The sequence below is a fragment of the Anabrus simplex genome, chromosome 3 (assembly GCF_040414725.1).
Source record: "Anabrus simplex isolate iqAnaSimp1 chromosome 3, ASM4041472v1, whole genome shotgun sequence".
In the NCBI taxonomy this organism is placed as follows: domain Eukaryota; kingdom Metazoa; phylum Arthropoda; class Insecta; order Orthoptera; family Tettigoniidae; genus Anabrus; species Anabrus simplex.
Genome location: NC_090267.1, coordinates 79,558,748 through 79,573,343, shown reverse-complemented (window position 1 = coordinate 79,573,343; position 14,596 = coordinate 79,558,748). Strand labels below are relative to the sequence as shown.

Below are 14,596 nucleotides of genomic sequence, written 5' to 3'. Positions count from 1 at the left end.
ATACTTTTAAGGGCTGATTCTACTTCACTCCAAGTTGGTAGCATTTCTTCAGATATATGATCACTGCAGTTTGATTGAATCTGAGCATAAGGACTGGAGTCCTTCTTTATACCATTGTATAAATTCTCAAAGTACAATTTCATAATTTCTCTTATTTCTGTGTCTTCCCTAGTGGCTCCCATCTGGTTTCTGTAAAGCTGTTATTTGCTCATAATTACTCCTGGTATTTCTAATAACACTGTACAGCAATTTGGAATTTGCTTTACTATCTTCTTCCAATTTACTTGTAAAATCAATCCAAGACTTTTGTTTTTCTTCTGCTACTATTAGTTTCACTCGCAGTCTACAATCTCTGTTTGTCTCATTTTTTATTCATCTTTTCCATCTCCTTTCTGAATTCCTTTATCTCAGGCCTTTCTTGCTTCATTTTTCTTCTGAACTGCACTCTTTACTTCATCATTCCACCAGACTGCTTTTCTTTCCTTTACTTTACTACTAGTTTTGCCACATATTTCTACAGCAGTTCCAACAAGACATTCTTTAATCTGTTCCACTCTGTATTTCCTCTTTGTGTTCTGTCTGCAGGTATTTTGGAGGCCAACTTTTTGCATACATCATTTTGTTTTCTATTTTTTTCAGTTCCCAGGTTTTAATTTTTTTTTTTTTTTTTTTTTTTTTTTTCCCTTGGTGTGTGGATTTTTACATTTTTGATGATTGCAAGAAGCAGTCTGTGGTCACTATCTAAGTTCTGACTTGGTACAACCTTAACATCACAAATAGTTTGACCAGCTTTTCTGTCAGATATTATGTAATCTATTAAGGATTTGGATTGTCCATCCCAACTATACCTTATTATTTTGTGAGATAATTGTTTTTGAAACCAGGTGTTATTTATTTTTAAGCCATTTCTCACACAAAAATCTAGAAGTTGTTCATCTTCCAGGTTCCTGGTACCAAAACCATGCAGGCCCAACACATTTTCATACCCAAGTCTGTCTGTTCCCACTTGTGCATTCAGATCACCCATCACTAATTGATTTTCTAATTCTTCAGTAGCTTCTTCCAGGTCAGATCGAAATTGAATGACAGATGAAATGAAATTATATTGGCGAGTGTTGCTGGAATGAAATATGACAGGGAAACCCAGAGTACCCGGAGAAAAACCTGTCCTGCCTCCACTTTGTCCAGCAGAAGTCTCACATAGAGTGGACGGGATTTGAACCACGGAATCCAGCGGCGAGAGGCTGGCATGCTGCCACCTGAGTTACGGAGGCTATATATATATATATATATTGATTCAGTGAATGATTCAACGTTGACAGAGTTTCCTTTTTCCTGTCAAGGTATAAATTAATCTGCTGCTGTCCATTCTTCATGCCCTTTAGTCTCTGGAACAGCAGGAAAACCTCTGTTGTAGAACATGCAGGAACAGAAAATCATAAAAGTGCTTTGAATGTTGAAAGTGGAACCATGAATTTAAAAAATATTTTTAGTACAGTAAACTCGCGATTAACTGAGGCTCGGTTAACCGAGAGAGTAGTTAGAAAATAAACATACATATATTTTTTGTATCAGTGCAGTGCTAGGCATGGTGTGTCAACGAAGCTGAATGATACCATAGCGATTTGCAGGTGGTGGCCCACCCCGGTGAAAGTTTAATGGGGCTTATGGTTCCAATCTGTAGTTTACTTCAGGTAGTTCCCATCTGCAATTTTAGATGACGCTGGAGGTCATTCACAACGTGTAGATAGTTGTAGACAGGTTCTGTAGATGGCAAGCAAATAGGCATGAAATGAACGATATTAATAATTAAAGGCAGTTTGCCTCGAAGTGAAGTATTTCAAGTCTAACCTCAATCAGTGGGCTGAACCACAGCCCTCCCTTACCGATAATATACTACATAATACAATACGCACCTCGGGAGATTCGAGGCGTGGACCCCGACTAGGAAAGGCCAAGACATAGCCCTCAACTGGAAACGTCCCTCATTAACAATGCACAACAGGGATGAAACTAACTACCAGCAATAAAATTCAAATAAATTTTGAATGAGTGTTTATTAATATAATAAGATTTCACAGAAAAAGAAAATGAAGCCACCAATAGGAAAAAAATAAAAGAAGGATACATACTTGTGTTCATTTGGTTCAGTCGAAGTAGTAACATAAATCTGTGAGCACAGCATTTCACAAACCCCCAAATTAATATTTAATTTATGACGTGCTCACCGTCTCAATTATAATTTCACTACATAATTAGCTCATCTGAAAACATTCCACACGGATTTGTTTGGTCGTTCTTTCCACGAGATTAATTACATTGTTTTACATACGCGTCCTTCAAACTCCATCATCTCGACAACAATAGCTATAGAAAGATAACATCCTCAAGCATCCCGGAGAAGAAACACAGAGCAGACATATTAAAGGAATGCAGGTATTGGGAAGGCCGAGAGAGAAAATATCACTGGACTAAAGAACAAATGTCAAATCCAAAGAGAATCACAGGCTTGCGCATCACCTGAATTTAAGTAAACAAACATGGTGGCCTCGCACGCAAGCAAACGGTCAAAACAGGGACCAAGGCAAAATAATTAACACCGTACCAAGAAACAAACACAAACTACGGAAACAATATCAAAAGGAAAAATTAAACTGACCGATACGTCATCCTTCTACTGCCCACACTCACGAACACACACCCAAACATTCAGACATTGCCAGTATCAGGCAACAATGCGAGCAGTAGCTCCATTCAATAAGTTGGTCGCAAACTCATGTAGTATGACCCTCATGGTCACAAACAAAGGTCTCACATGTCAGAGTAACGTGCATGACGCACGTATTTCATCAGCAGGATAATAGGTACTCATCAGTCACGCATAGGTCCACCAGCATACGCACTCCGTACGACACAAATGGATCTCCGCGTCGACACGCAGGGCATACATTCATTTGATGGCAAAATATGCAGTGCACATAAATAGAATTGATCAGAGACCCAGTTACCCATATCACACCATCACAATAACATCAACAAACATGCGGTCCATTCACGCCGCAGAGCAGAAAGATGCATGTCAATCAGCTATGCTTAAAGGCACAAGAAAACCACGAGATAATCGTGGGACCAATATAAATACAAGGATCACCCTACCCGCAATATCAGCCGTCAAATTAAAAAGAAGGATGGCTGCATAGGCTGAGTTTAAATCGACTAAATAACCATCTGTAGCTCAGAAAAGCCACTCAGATCTGTGGGGAGTCCATTTTATATTCATCTCTCATAACCACAACAAACATTCGAGTCAAAGAGATAAAGTTACAGACTCGCCGGAAAGAATGACCCTCCGTGTTCACAACTGAGGGTGCTGCCCTCTGTAGTACAACCTTGGAAATAGTTAAGTCAATCAAGCTAAAGCTGATACATGCTCTTAGCAATAAGGGAAACATCGCTTTTTACGGACATGCTATATTAGCATGTCTCAGGGCCCTTCTGACAAAGAATTAGTCATTTCACGCCAAGTATTACGGAGATAATTTTGCTGGATTGCATTGAATCCGGCTTTACCCAATCGATAAACCTTGTTTGAACTTATATTGATTGTAAGCGATAGTTCCCATGATGCTACAATATTTGTGTTCTTGAATTCCGAAGTGCCCATGTGCTTGTGCTGTAAAACTTTGTTTCCTTGTGCTTGTTTATTAGAAATATATCTTTGCCAGTCCTCCCGAAATTCTGTATTTCCTGGCTGAGTACACCACAGGGGCTGAAAGCTGAATGGTTCTATTAATGAAATATTTCCTGTCTCAGTGCATTTAATTCTGTTATTTTTATTTTCATGTGGTACTTGGATATTGATGTGATACCCCATTCTCTTGTATATGGTATGCTCTGCTGTCTTGGTTTTGAAGGAATTTCTTATTTGTTATAATATCAGCTTTGTGGTAATGTGTCAGTCATTCATTTGAAGTTAAAGCTGCTTTGAGATGTGAGGTTATGTTCTCAGTAACATAGTATGCCATACGAACTAGGGGTATCAGATCATTATTTACAACATAGTAAGTACTTGGAAATAAAAATATATGAATTACAATGTATTGGGCATGGAAGTAGTAGAACTGCATTATAATCGAATGAATGATTTCGGGGGGGGGCAGGCAAAGGAGGAAGGAGGCAGGTAAATGTTGTACTAAAAATTTACACCTAAAAATTATAATATACATATATATATATTCCTGAGGAAAATTAAAAAATACTGGTTAATTCATGTTTTCTGATGAGCATAATCATCCTGGTCTCAACTACCACTCTGAGAGAAGGTACAGAGAGACCTGTATTCATAAAAATGAAGGAACAATGAACCATAAAATATGTTTTTAATATATGAAGGTAATCCCAAAAATAAAGTCTCACATTTTTTTATAAATACATAGACCTGTTTATTTCTACAATGGTTTATATCATTTTACAGCTTGAACATTTAGCTATTTTTCTACATAATCACCATTTTGGTCGATGCCTTTTTGTAGACACTGTGACAGTTTTTGTATGCCCATGTCATACCAGCTCGCCGCCATGCTGTTCAGGAAGTGTGGTCTTCAGTCAGCATGCGTAGCATCCATCTTACGCACACTTTCCGGTATTTCAGCTTTTCCATTAAAATTCTATGAGCAGCGCTTCGAGAAATCTCAGAAACCAAAGTGTAGAGATCATCCAGGGTGATCCGCCGATCTTCATGCATGATTTGCTCAACCTTCACAACTGTCTCGACAGAAATTCACGGTCTCCCGTGCCTTTGTTTGTCAATTGGAGATGGATTTTAATCGGTTCAGTACCTTTTGCATTCAAACACCAAATAACTGCGCAAACTTCACACTTGGCAGTAACAGTTTGGTAGCAAAATTGGAAAGTAAGAAAACATTAAGAAAATCAAAAAAACATGTGGATGGACAGCACTATTTTTAACCCCTATGCACCCGTAAGCGGACTGGTACGCACTCGAGCAGCTGGGCCAGGACTCCACAAGCGGACTCGTACGCCGGGATGCAAGGTCGCATATTGGAGACATTTGTAACTTCTGTTAGCTTTTTCCGGAAACATTTCTGATTGAAATCTGTTCTTGGTGTCTCAAAGTGTCACGAGAGTGCTCTGGTATGCTTCTTTGGCATAGAGAATTGATTAAAATATCGATCGAGAAATCTGTATTCTGTTGTTGACAAGATGGCTGGGAAGGAAGTTGCTTGCTCTCGCAAAATGCTCAGTAATAGCGAAATTCAAAACATATTTGATGTTTTAGGCTCTGATTTCAGCAGTATTAGTGAGGAAGAAGTTATTAGTGATCCTGTGCATGAATGAACACAAAATATATCACCAGAGATCTTTCAAGTAGTAATATCATACGACATGGAATGCCGAATGAACTTTCTCCTACCCCTCAAGATCCGATTGCGACTGATGGATTTGAACCTACGATCCTGGTACCTGGATGTGAACACTTTACTACCGATCCTCACACTGAATAATAATAATACACCAAGTGAGACATACGGCTGTAAATTCGTATTTGGGAGATAGTTCGAATCTCATCATTTGCTTACTCGTGATTTGTTTCCAATTAGTTCCTTATTTCCAAATCAAGCAAATGTTAGGCTCATGTCGTACTGGTTTCCTATTTCCTTATTTCAAAATCAGGCAAATGTTAGGCTCATGTCATTAATTAAGGCCATAATACACACTAAAGAACTTCCGAGGTGAGATAAGTTAATGAAAAATTTAAGATTTCAAAGGGATTTTTTATGTGTTATATTTCTATATTCTGTTTTTTTGCGCCACGAGCAATAGTGTGGAATTTCTCAATAATATAAAACAGGTCCCGTGATAATACGCGCAGTTGATCACCAACTATACCATTTTAACCGAAAGCTTGCAACACCCAGGTTGCATACTAAAAAGTTGGCGGATTCCTAGCAATGTCAGAGCAAAGGGCGGGTGGGTGCATATGGGTTAACCCCTCAGCTGAATTTCAATCAGAAATGAAAAAATTTGTTTTGCATGATAAACCGATATTGGATCAATCTTCAGTTGTAAGGAGACCGGGCTGTACTACAATAGATCATTTTAAATTCAGAGTGGATGTCCAGGCACTGCTTATGGAACATTCAGGTTCATTTGAAAGAAAAGTGCCTGAATGTCATTCTTCAGACAAAAATGTGCCCCATCTAACTGAAAGGCATTTATGTGAGAGAATCCCATACGTGTGGGTTCAAAAACAGTAAGGAAAGAGTGACCATTTTAGCCTGTGTCAACAGATCTGGCTCTCTTTAAGTTATAACCCTTCGTGCTGTGCTGCGTCATTAATAGCCTCTCCTCCAGGCTTACTCTGTATGCGCAGCGGATGGGTGACTCACCGCAACTCCAATGCGTGGACCTTGACAGGAGGGTTGGTCTTTAGCAGACCCTATGGCCCAGCTGTTTATCTACCTTGATGGGACCAACCCACGTAGGTGCGAGACCTGCATGAAACCCTCCAATCTTATTACTGACTGGGTGGTTACGTCGCAGTACTTGCTGGCCTGGTAGGAAGATCTCGGTCTCTTTGACATCTTGAAACTTGGCCTGGGTTAAGGATCTCTTCTCGGCCAAAGCTTGCTTCTCCTTGATGTTCTGCTGCTGCTGCTGCTGCCACTCTGCCAGGGAAACAGCTGCATCCTCTTGACCAGAAGTAGGTGGCGGACGAATCTCCCAATCCCCGGTACCGTATAGCTGTCGACCAAGGAACAACTCCACTGCGGAATAGCCGGTGACACGGTTGATGCGTCACCGCAGGGCAAAGAGTGACTGCGGTATCTGACGGTCCCATAGTCAATGTTCTTTGTCTAATAGGTGGATCCGTAGCATCCTTTTCAGCTCCTGGTTCTGTCCCGTATGCAGTTATCAGACTGTGCTTCATAAAGAAGCTTCTGATAAGTTCACCTGCACACACCCCAGCGTCAGTGGGTAGGGTCTGACACATCCCACTCTGAAGAGTCTAGTGTCAGACCTAAGACGAAACGCTGGTTAATAGAGCAAACGCCAGAAAAGCCATCCATCTAATTTTTGATATGCTCTATTGGTGGAAAAGAATCTAATTCCCTCCATGGGAACTTAGAATTTCCATTTGGAATTGCTAGGCGGGCATTAATTCCATTGTGGAGTTTTATCTCCCGTATGCAGTTATCAGACTGTGCTTCATAAATACGCTTCTGATAAGTTCACCTGCATACACCCCAGCGTCAGTGGGTAGGGTCTGACACATCCCACTCTGAAGAGTCTAGTGTCAGACCTAAGACGAAACGCTGGTTAATAGAGCAAACGCCGGAAAAGCCATCCATCTAATTTTTGATATGCTCTATTGGTGGAAAAGAATCTAATTCCCTCCATGGGAACTTAGAATTTCCATTTGGAATTGCTAGGCGGGCATTAATTCCATTGTGGAGTTTTATCTCCCGTATGCAGTTATCAGACTGTGCTTCATAAATAAGCTTCTGATAAGTTCACCTGCATACACCCCAGCGTCAGTGGGTAGGGTCTGACACATCCCACTCTGAAGAGTCTAGTGTCAGACCTAAGACGAAACACTGGTTAATAGAGCAAACGCCGGAAAAGCCATCCATCTAATTTTTGATATGCACTATTGGTGGAAAAGAATCTAATTCCCTCCATGGGAACTTAGAATTTCCATTTGGAATTGCTAGGCGGGCATTAATTCCATTGTGGAGTTTTATCTCCCGTATGCAGTTATCAGACTGTGCTTCATAAATAAGCTTCTGATAAGTTCACCTGCATACACCCCAGCGTCAGTGGGTAGGGTCTGACACATCCCACTCTGAAGAGTCTAGTGTCAGACCTAAGACGAAACGCTGGTTAATAGAGCAAACGCCGGAAAAGCCATCCATCTAATTTTTGATATGCTCTATTGGTGGAAAAGAATCTAATTCCCTCCATGGGAACTTAGAATTTCCATTTGGAATTGCTAGGCGGGCATTAATTCCATTGTGGAGTTTTATCTCCCGTATGCAGTTATCAGACTGTGCTTCATAAATAAGCTTCTGATAAGTTCACCTGCATACACCTCAGCGTCAGTGGGTAGGGTCTGACACATCCCACTCTGAAGAGTCTAGTGTCAGACCTAAGACGAAACGCTGGTTAATAGAGCAAACGCCGGAAAAGCCATCCATCTAATTTTTGATATGCTCTATTGGTGGAAAAGAATCTAATTCCCTCCATGGGAACTTAGAATTTCCATTTGGAATTGCTAGGCGGGCATTAATTCCATTGTGGAGTTTTATCTCCCGTATGCAGTTATCAGACTGTGCTTCATAAATACGCTTCTGATAAGTTCACCTGCATACACCCCAGCGTCAGTGGGTAGGGTCTGACACATCCCACTCTGAAGAGTCTAGTGTCAGACCTAAGACGAAACGCTGGTTAATAGAGCAAACGCCGGAAAAGCCATCCATCTAATTTTTGATATGCTCTATTGGTGGAAAAGAATCTAATTCCCTCCATGGGAACTTAGAATTTCCATTTGGAATTGCTAGGCGGGCATTAATTCCATTGTGGAGTTTTATCTCCCGTATGCAGTTATCAGACTGTGCTTCATAAATAAGCTTCTGATAAGTTCACCTGCATACACCCCAGCGTCAGTGGGTAGGGTCTGACACATCCCACTCTGAAGAGTCTAGTGTCAGACCTAAGACGAAACACTGGTTAATAGAGCAAACGCCGGAAAAGCCATCCATCTAATTTTTGATATGCACTATTGGTGGAAAAGAATCTAATTCCCTCCATGGGAACTTAGAATTTCCATTTGGAATTGCTAGGCGGGCATTAATTCCATTGTGGAGTTTTATCTCCCGTATGCAGTTATCAGACTGTGCTTCATAAATAAGCTTCTGATAAGTTCACCTGCATACACCCCAGCGTCAGTGGGTAGGGTCTGACACATCCCACTCTGAAGAGTCTAGTGTCAGACCTAAGACGAAACGCTGGTTAATAGAGCAAACGCCGGAAAAGCCATCCATCTAATTTTTGATATGCTCTATTGGTGGAAAAGAATCTAATTCCCTCCATGGGAACTTAGAATTTCCATTTGGAATTGCTAGGCGGGCATTAATTCCATTGTGGAGTTTTATCTCCCGTATGCAGTTATCAGACTGTGCTTCATAAATAAGCTTCTGATAAGTTCACCTGCATACACCTCAGCGTCAGTGGGTAGGGTCTGACACATCCCACTCTGAAGAGTCTAGTGTCAGACCTAAGACGAAACGCTGGTTAATAGAGCAAACGCCGGAAAAGCCATCCATCTAATTTTTGATATGCTCTATTGGTGGAAAAGAATCTAATTCCCTCCATGGGAACTTAGAATTTCCATTTGGAATTGCTAGGCGGGCATTAATTCCATTGTGGAGTTTTATCTCCCGTATGCAGTTATCAGACTGTGCTTCATAAATACGCTTCTGATAAGTTCACCTGCATACACCCCAGCGTCAGTGGGTAGGGTCTGACACATCCCACTCTGAAGAGTCTAGTGTCAGACCTAAGACGAAACGCTGGTTAATAGAGCAAACGCCGGAAAAGCCATCCATCTAATTTTTGATATGTTCTATTGGTGGAAAAGAATCTAATTCCCTCCATGGGAACTTAGAATTTCCATAACAGAGCACATCGCATCAATTTAGACTTTTGAGCCAGAGACAGAATTCAAGCATTTAAGAGCGGCGTTATCGGAGTAGAGCTGGAACTTCCTTCCCTCCAAGTAGCCTCTGAATTTGCCCATGGCCCACACCACGGCTAAGGCTTCCTTCTTGGCAGTACAGTAGCGTTGTTCGGTGGGAGATAGCTTCCTGCTAGCATACTCTATGTCCCTTCCGCCGTCACTCCTCTCCTGGAATAACACCGCTTCTAAGCCGGAATCGCTGGCGTCCGTCTGCACGCACATCTTCTGTTTGAGGGTCGGGATGAGCTAGACTGGGAGTGTTGCATATTGCAGCCTTAATGCCTTGGAATGTTGCCTCTTCCTTGCCGGTCCATCAGAACGGGCGGTTGTTATGGAGTAGATCGATGAGTGGTATTGCCTTCTCTTCAACTACTACTACTAACTACTAAACGTTTCCATTCGTCCCCTGAAGGGGGAGGCGGGCCTCTTAGATGGTAATGCCCTCTCTCTGGCCGGGAGATTTGTTACAGTGAAGGAGATGTGCGGAGAAGGTGAGGGGGTAGGCGGCCGTGGCCTATACTACGGACTGTTCCGGCATTCACCTTAGCGCAGGAGAATGGAAAACCATGGAAAACCATTCTCAGGACAGCCGACGGGTGGAACCAGGTGTGAAGTCCGGCACTGTGCCCCAGGCCCTTCTCCCAAATGCAGAGGCATAGAGCCACGGTAGAGCCGTGGCCAACTTTCCTCTGCTCGGTTGGCCGGTCAGGGGGCAACAACCCACTCTGCATCTCATGGCACAAAGCTGCTATACCATCTACACAAGCCAAGGAACCGACGTACTTGTCGCTTGGTCCGCGGGTGTTCAGCTTCTTCGATAGCTCGATTCTTCTCCGGTTGCTTTTATAACCCTTCAGATGTTAGGATATGGCCAAGATATTCTACGGGGATTGGGCGAAGTGGCACTTCCCCAGTTGGCAAGTCAGTCCATGAACCTTCAATCGTTCCAGCACTTTCCTCAGATGTACAAGGTATTCTTGAAAATTCTTGCTGTGAATTAAAATGTTGTTGAGGTACACTTGGCAAAAATCTCCAACATATCCTCATAATGATAAAGATGTTGATTCCCACAAGGAATATGAAATATCTGTTTCAAATGAGTAAATTTATACAGAGATGCCAACTTTCAAGAAAGGTAATTCGTAATACAGCCGTTAGGTCACGGGGGAGGGGCGGCGGTCGTAAAATTATAATGGTTTTTTTTTTTTTTTTTTTTCGTGATCTTACTAACTTACATATCATTTAAAGCTTGTAGTTGCTGTTTGGTAAATGTACACTGGTGACATGCTTTTCCTTTTCATATCATGTGCATCCTCTGCACTAACAGAGCACTTAACAGTTCTGAGTTCACAGAACAGATGCACAGGAACACTGCAAGAACTAGATTCACTCAAAGACAGATAAGATTTGGATATGGGAGGAGATCAATTTTTTACATAACAAAAAGTCAATTTTGAACAACAGACTTTACGAAGCCCACTTGGAAATTACCACGCTTTTAGCCCCATTAGAATGGAATTCACTACAAAAACATGTCACAAATAAACTAGAGAACACATTATTCACTAAACAAAATACACTACAAAAAATGGAACTCGCTCATAAACTCGAGAAAAAAAAAAAAAAAAAAAAACAGAACACAAAAAACTTCGTCAATATAACCAACACAACTGAAACCAACATCAAATCCAAAGGTTTCCATCCATCAGTTATGAACTTGAGTAAATTAAGTCTTAGCAAGGATGACCTTGAAATTCTGAGTAATGGACCCTAACATAATTGGCCCACCACCTCCAAACATGATAGTTTAATTACCACTTTAGTAGAAACAGAAATGGCAGTCAATAAATTACCCTTAGATAAAAAGAGATAAAATACATTATAAAAATCAAACTTTTATCTTATCATAAACAAGAATTTAATCATAACACAAACCGATCCATTAATCCATTAATAAGAAAGTTAAAAACGTCAAAGAAAAATTAAAGGTTAATGACCTAATAGCAACTAAATCTGATAAAGAGAATGCAATAGTAAACAGTGGTTTTTTGGATGGGAGTTAGTAGTGCAGCCCTAGACAAGTGTGTATTTATTTCATTGTGATCAACATGTTGATCAATGTAAATAGGTATAGACAGATATCATTATTAAGGCATAATAAGGATGGTATTAGCTATTGCAGCCTCCGGGCAACGACTTAGGATCTTATCGGTGCTGCATATCCAGTCACTAACGATGTAACGTCACTTAAATTTCCAGAATTTCATTTGTATTTAATTCATGTTTGATATTCACGGGTCGACACCCGTTTTGTTGTAGAGAGTTTGTTATTAGAATGTTAACTTTGAGGATGTGCATAACACACATTTTGTGACCACGAGTCTGTTTTTCCTACTCTTCTATTTTTATTTTTGCATTTTAGGATGAACCAAATTTATGTTTTGAGTAAATAAATACATTTTACCAGTTAACCGGAGTTCTTATTCCGTAACTATGTAGTCGTATTTCCTGTCCATACACTTGTATGTTTAGTAATTAGCTTATTATTTCGTCGTCCTCAAACCCCGGATCACCACGCACTATACCTTGAGTTAGTTGGATTTTAGGACAGGATACAGTGCAACATCTCACAATTTAAATGAGATTAATGAAAAAAAGTTTGAAAATCTTCACAGCATGGCTTTAAGGTCAGACTAGGCAGTAAAGAACACACTCGGGTGGACTTCCTTTCCTTTTGAATATGGGTACACCGAGGCTCTGTTGCCAATCAATCCGCATTCATTCTTCTATAATAATCTGTTTGAACAGCAATGTTATACAGCTTGCTGCATCCTTGCTTTGAGAGCACCACAGCTCTGCCACAATGTCATCTGGACCAGTGGCTTTATTCATTCCAAAGCAGTCTTCACTTTGGCAACAATGGTTTGTTCAGTGGGTCCTTTCACAGTGCTGATGTTTGGAATTGGTGGGTGGGGAAATTTCTCAGTCAAGATCTTATCAAAGTAGTTCCAACAACATTCTCTCACCTTTTTTTCCAATCTAACAGCAATTACCATTTTGTGGTTGTTGCCGTAGAAATGTTGGAAATTGAATTAACTTTATTTTTCATGTGTGTCGAGTTCCTGTAATGTTTTGTGTACTGAGCAGCTTTTGTTGTTATCACAATTATCTTCACTTCCCTTTGGCTGTTTTGTAGGCATTCCAGTGAGACTCTTTTGTTGTCAAGCAGTTCATGATATAACCGTTTCTTCTAATGTATAGGTGACATCATTCAAAATTCCACAAGTATTTTTCAACTGAATGGTTTCAGTCATTAAACTCAATGAAGTACTGCTAACACAAAAATGAACATGGAGCACATTTCTCCAAGCCAAAACTTTATGACAACCTCAAAACCTCACATAAAATAACTACATCTGTGGTGGTACCATCAGCAGTATCAGTAGAAGTCTTTCGCAACTAGCAAGCCCATAGTCGTTCCGTCGTCTGACAAGCCTTCCAATAGGAAAGAGCTTTGCAATTCCCTACCTATTTATAAACCTCTATATCTATGATCTCATTACTGAAATCTCGGTGCCCAGAACTTCACTTTACCCAAAGCAAGGCTGGAAGCATCACTTTCAGACAGAAGATATTGTACATAGGGGATAATCTCTTAGGTACTCATTGAACTTGCAAAAACAAGAACATCCAATATATATGAAAAAAAAATTATGATAATTCTATCTACGTGAGTGGTGTTAGAGAATTACATACAATTTTCCTCATCTGTGGCTGTATGTGATTAATTAAAGCAGTCATCTTCTTCTCATACTGTAATAATTTGATTGTGTGTAAGACTGTGTCATCCATGGCACTGCATTCAGCTGGCAACCTTCAAACATAAAGCAAGGTTAAAGTGAGATTTGATTCATGATTTAAATATTTTGATGCTTATATACTAAATCAGTATTAAAATCCTATATAGCATTAACTGCATTTCAGATCATATTAATAACTGACAGAAAAGAAGAAGGAAGTTTACTGTGTTAGGTCATCAGCCCAGAGGCAGGTTGGATCCTCAAATAGCACCACCAATGGTTATGTGGTTATAAGGAAACCGCAAAAACCAATAAGAGCACCAAAATGAGACATACTAGGCAAGATGAGGAGTGAGGTAGTTTGCCATTGCTTTCCCCACTGGGACAGAAAGTGCTACTGCAACACGATTAACCCTATGAGCAACACCATGCATAACACACAAACGTACTAGTCGTACTCCGAATGTCATTACTTAGCACCACCCATACCCCAGCAGCTTCCATATACTGTAGTCACAGCCATGGATGAGACTGGGACTTCGGTGGAAGCTACACTTTACTCTGGTCTGTGCCAAGTGATGGATGCAAATGTACTGCATCCACCAAGAAATGACAGCAGTCAAGGAAGTTTACTAACATTCTTAAATAAAGGTAACCATCATTACCCAGTTCTTTATTTATTTAATTATTGTACAGCATGCCCATGCGCTTATATTTTTCAATTTGCTTTACATCACACCGACACAGATAGGTTTTAAGGCGACAATGGAATAGGAGTGGGAAGGAAGCCACTGTGGCCTTAAGGTAGAGCCCAAGCATTTGCCTGATGTGAAAATGGGAAACCACTGAAAATCATCTTTGGGGTTGCCGACAATAGGATTCGAACCCACTATCACCCGAATGCAAGCTGACAACTACGTGACCTAAACCACGCAGCCACTCGCTCAGTAGACTATTCACCATCACACTCAATAAGTTCATGAACTGGCACCTAGATGTAGGCAGTTACTCAACATGGCATACACTTCCATAGCTC

General features: G+C 40.6%; 1 protein-coding gene across 3 annotated transcripts in view; it reads right to left on the bottom strand.

Annotated features, from left to right (window-relative positions):
• Positions 1-14,596, bottom strand: part of Spt7 — a 124,846-nt gene that overhangs the window by 70,396 nt on the left and 39,854 nt on the right. For all 3 annotated transcript variants that reach the window (XM_067144125.2, XM_067144124.2, XM_067144127.2), the window contains exon 3: positions 13,517-13,634. In XM_067144125.2, coding sequence (XP_067000226.1) covers positions 13,517-13,634 — 118 coding nt within the window. The remainder of the gene's footprint in view (positions 1-13,516; positions 13,635-14,596) is intronic.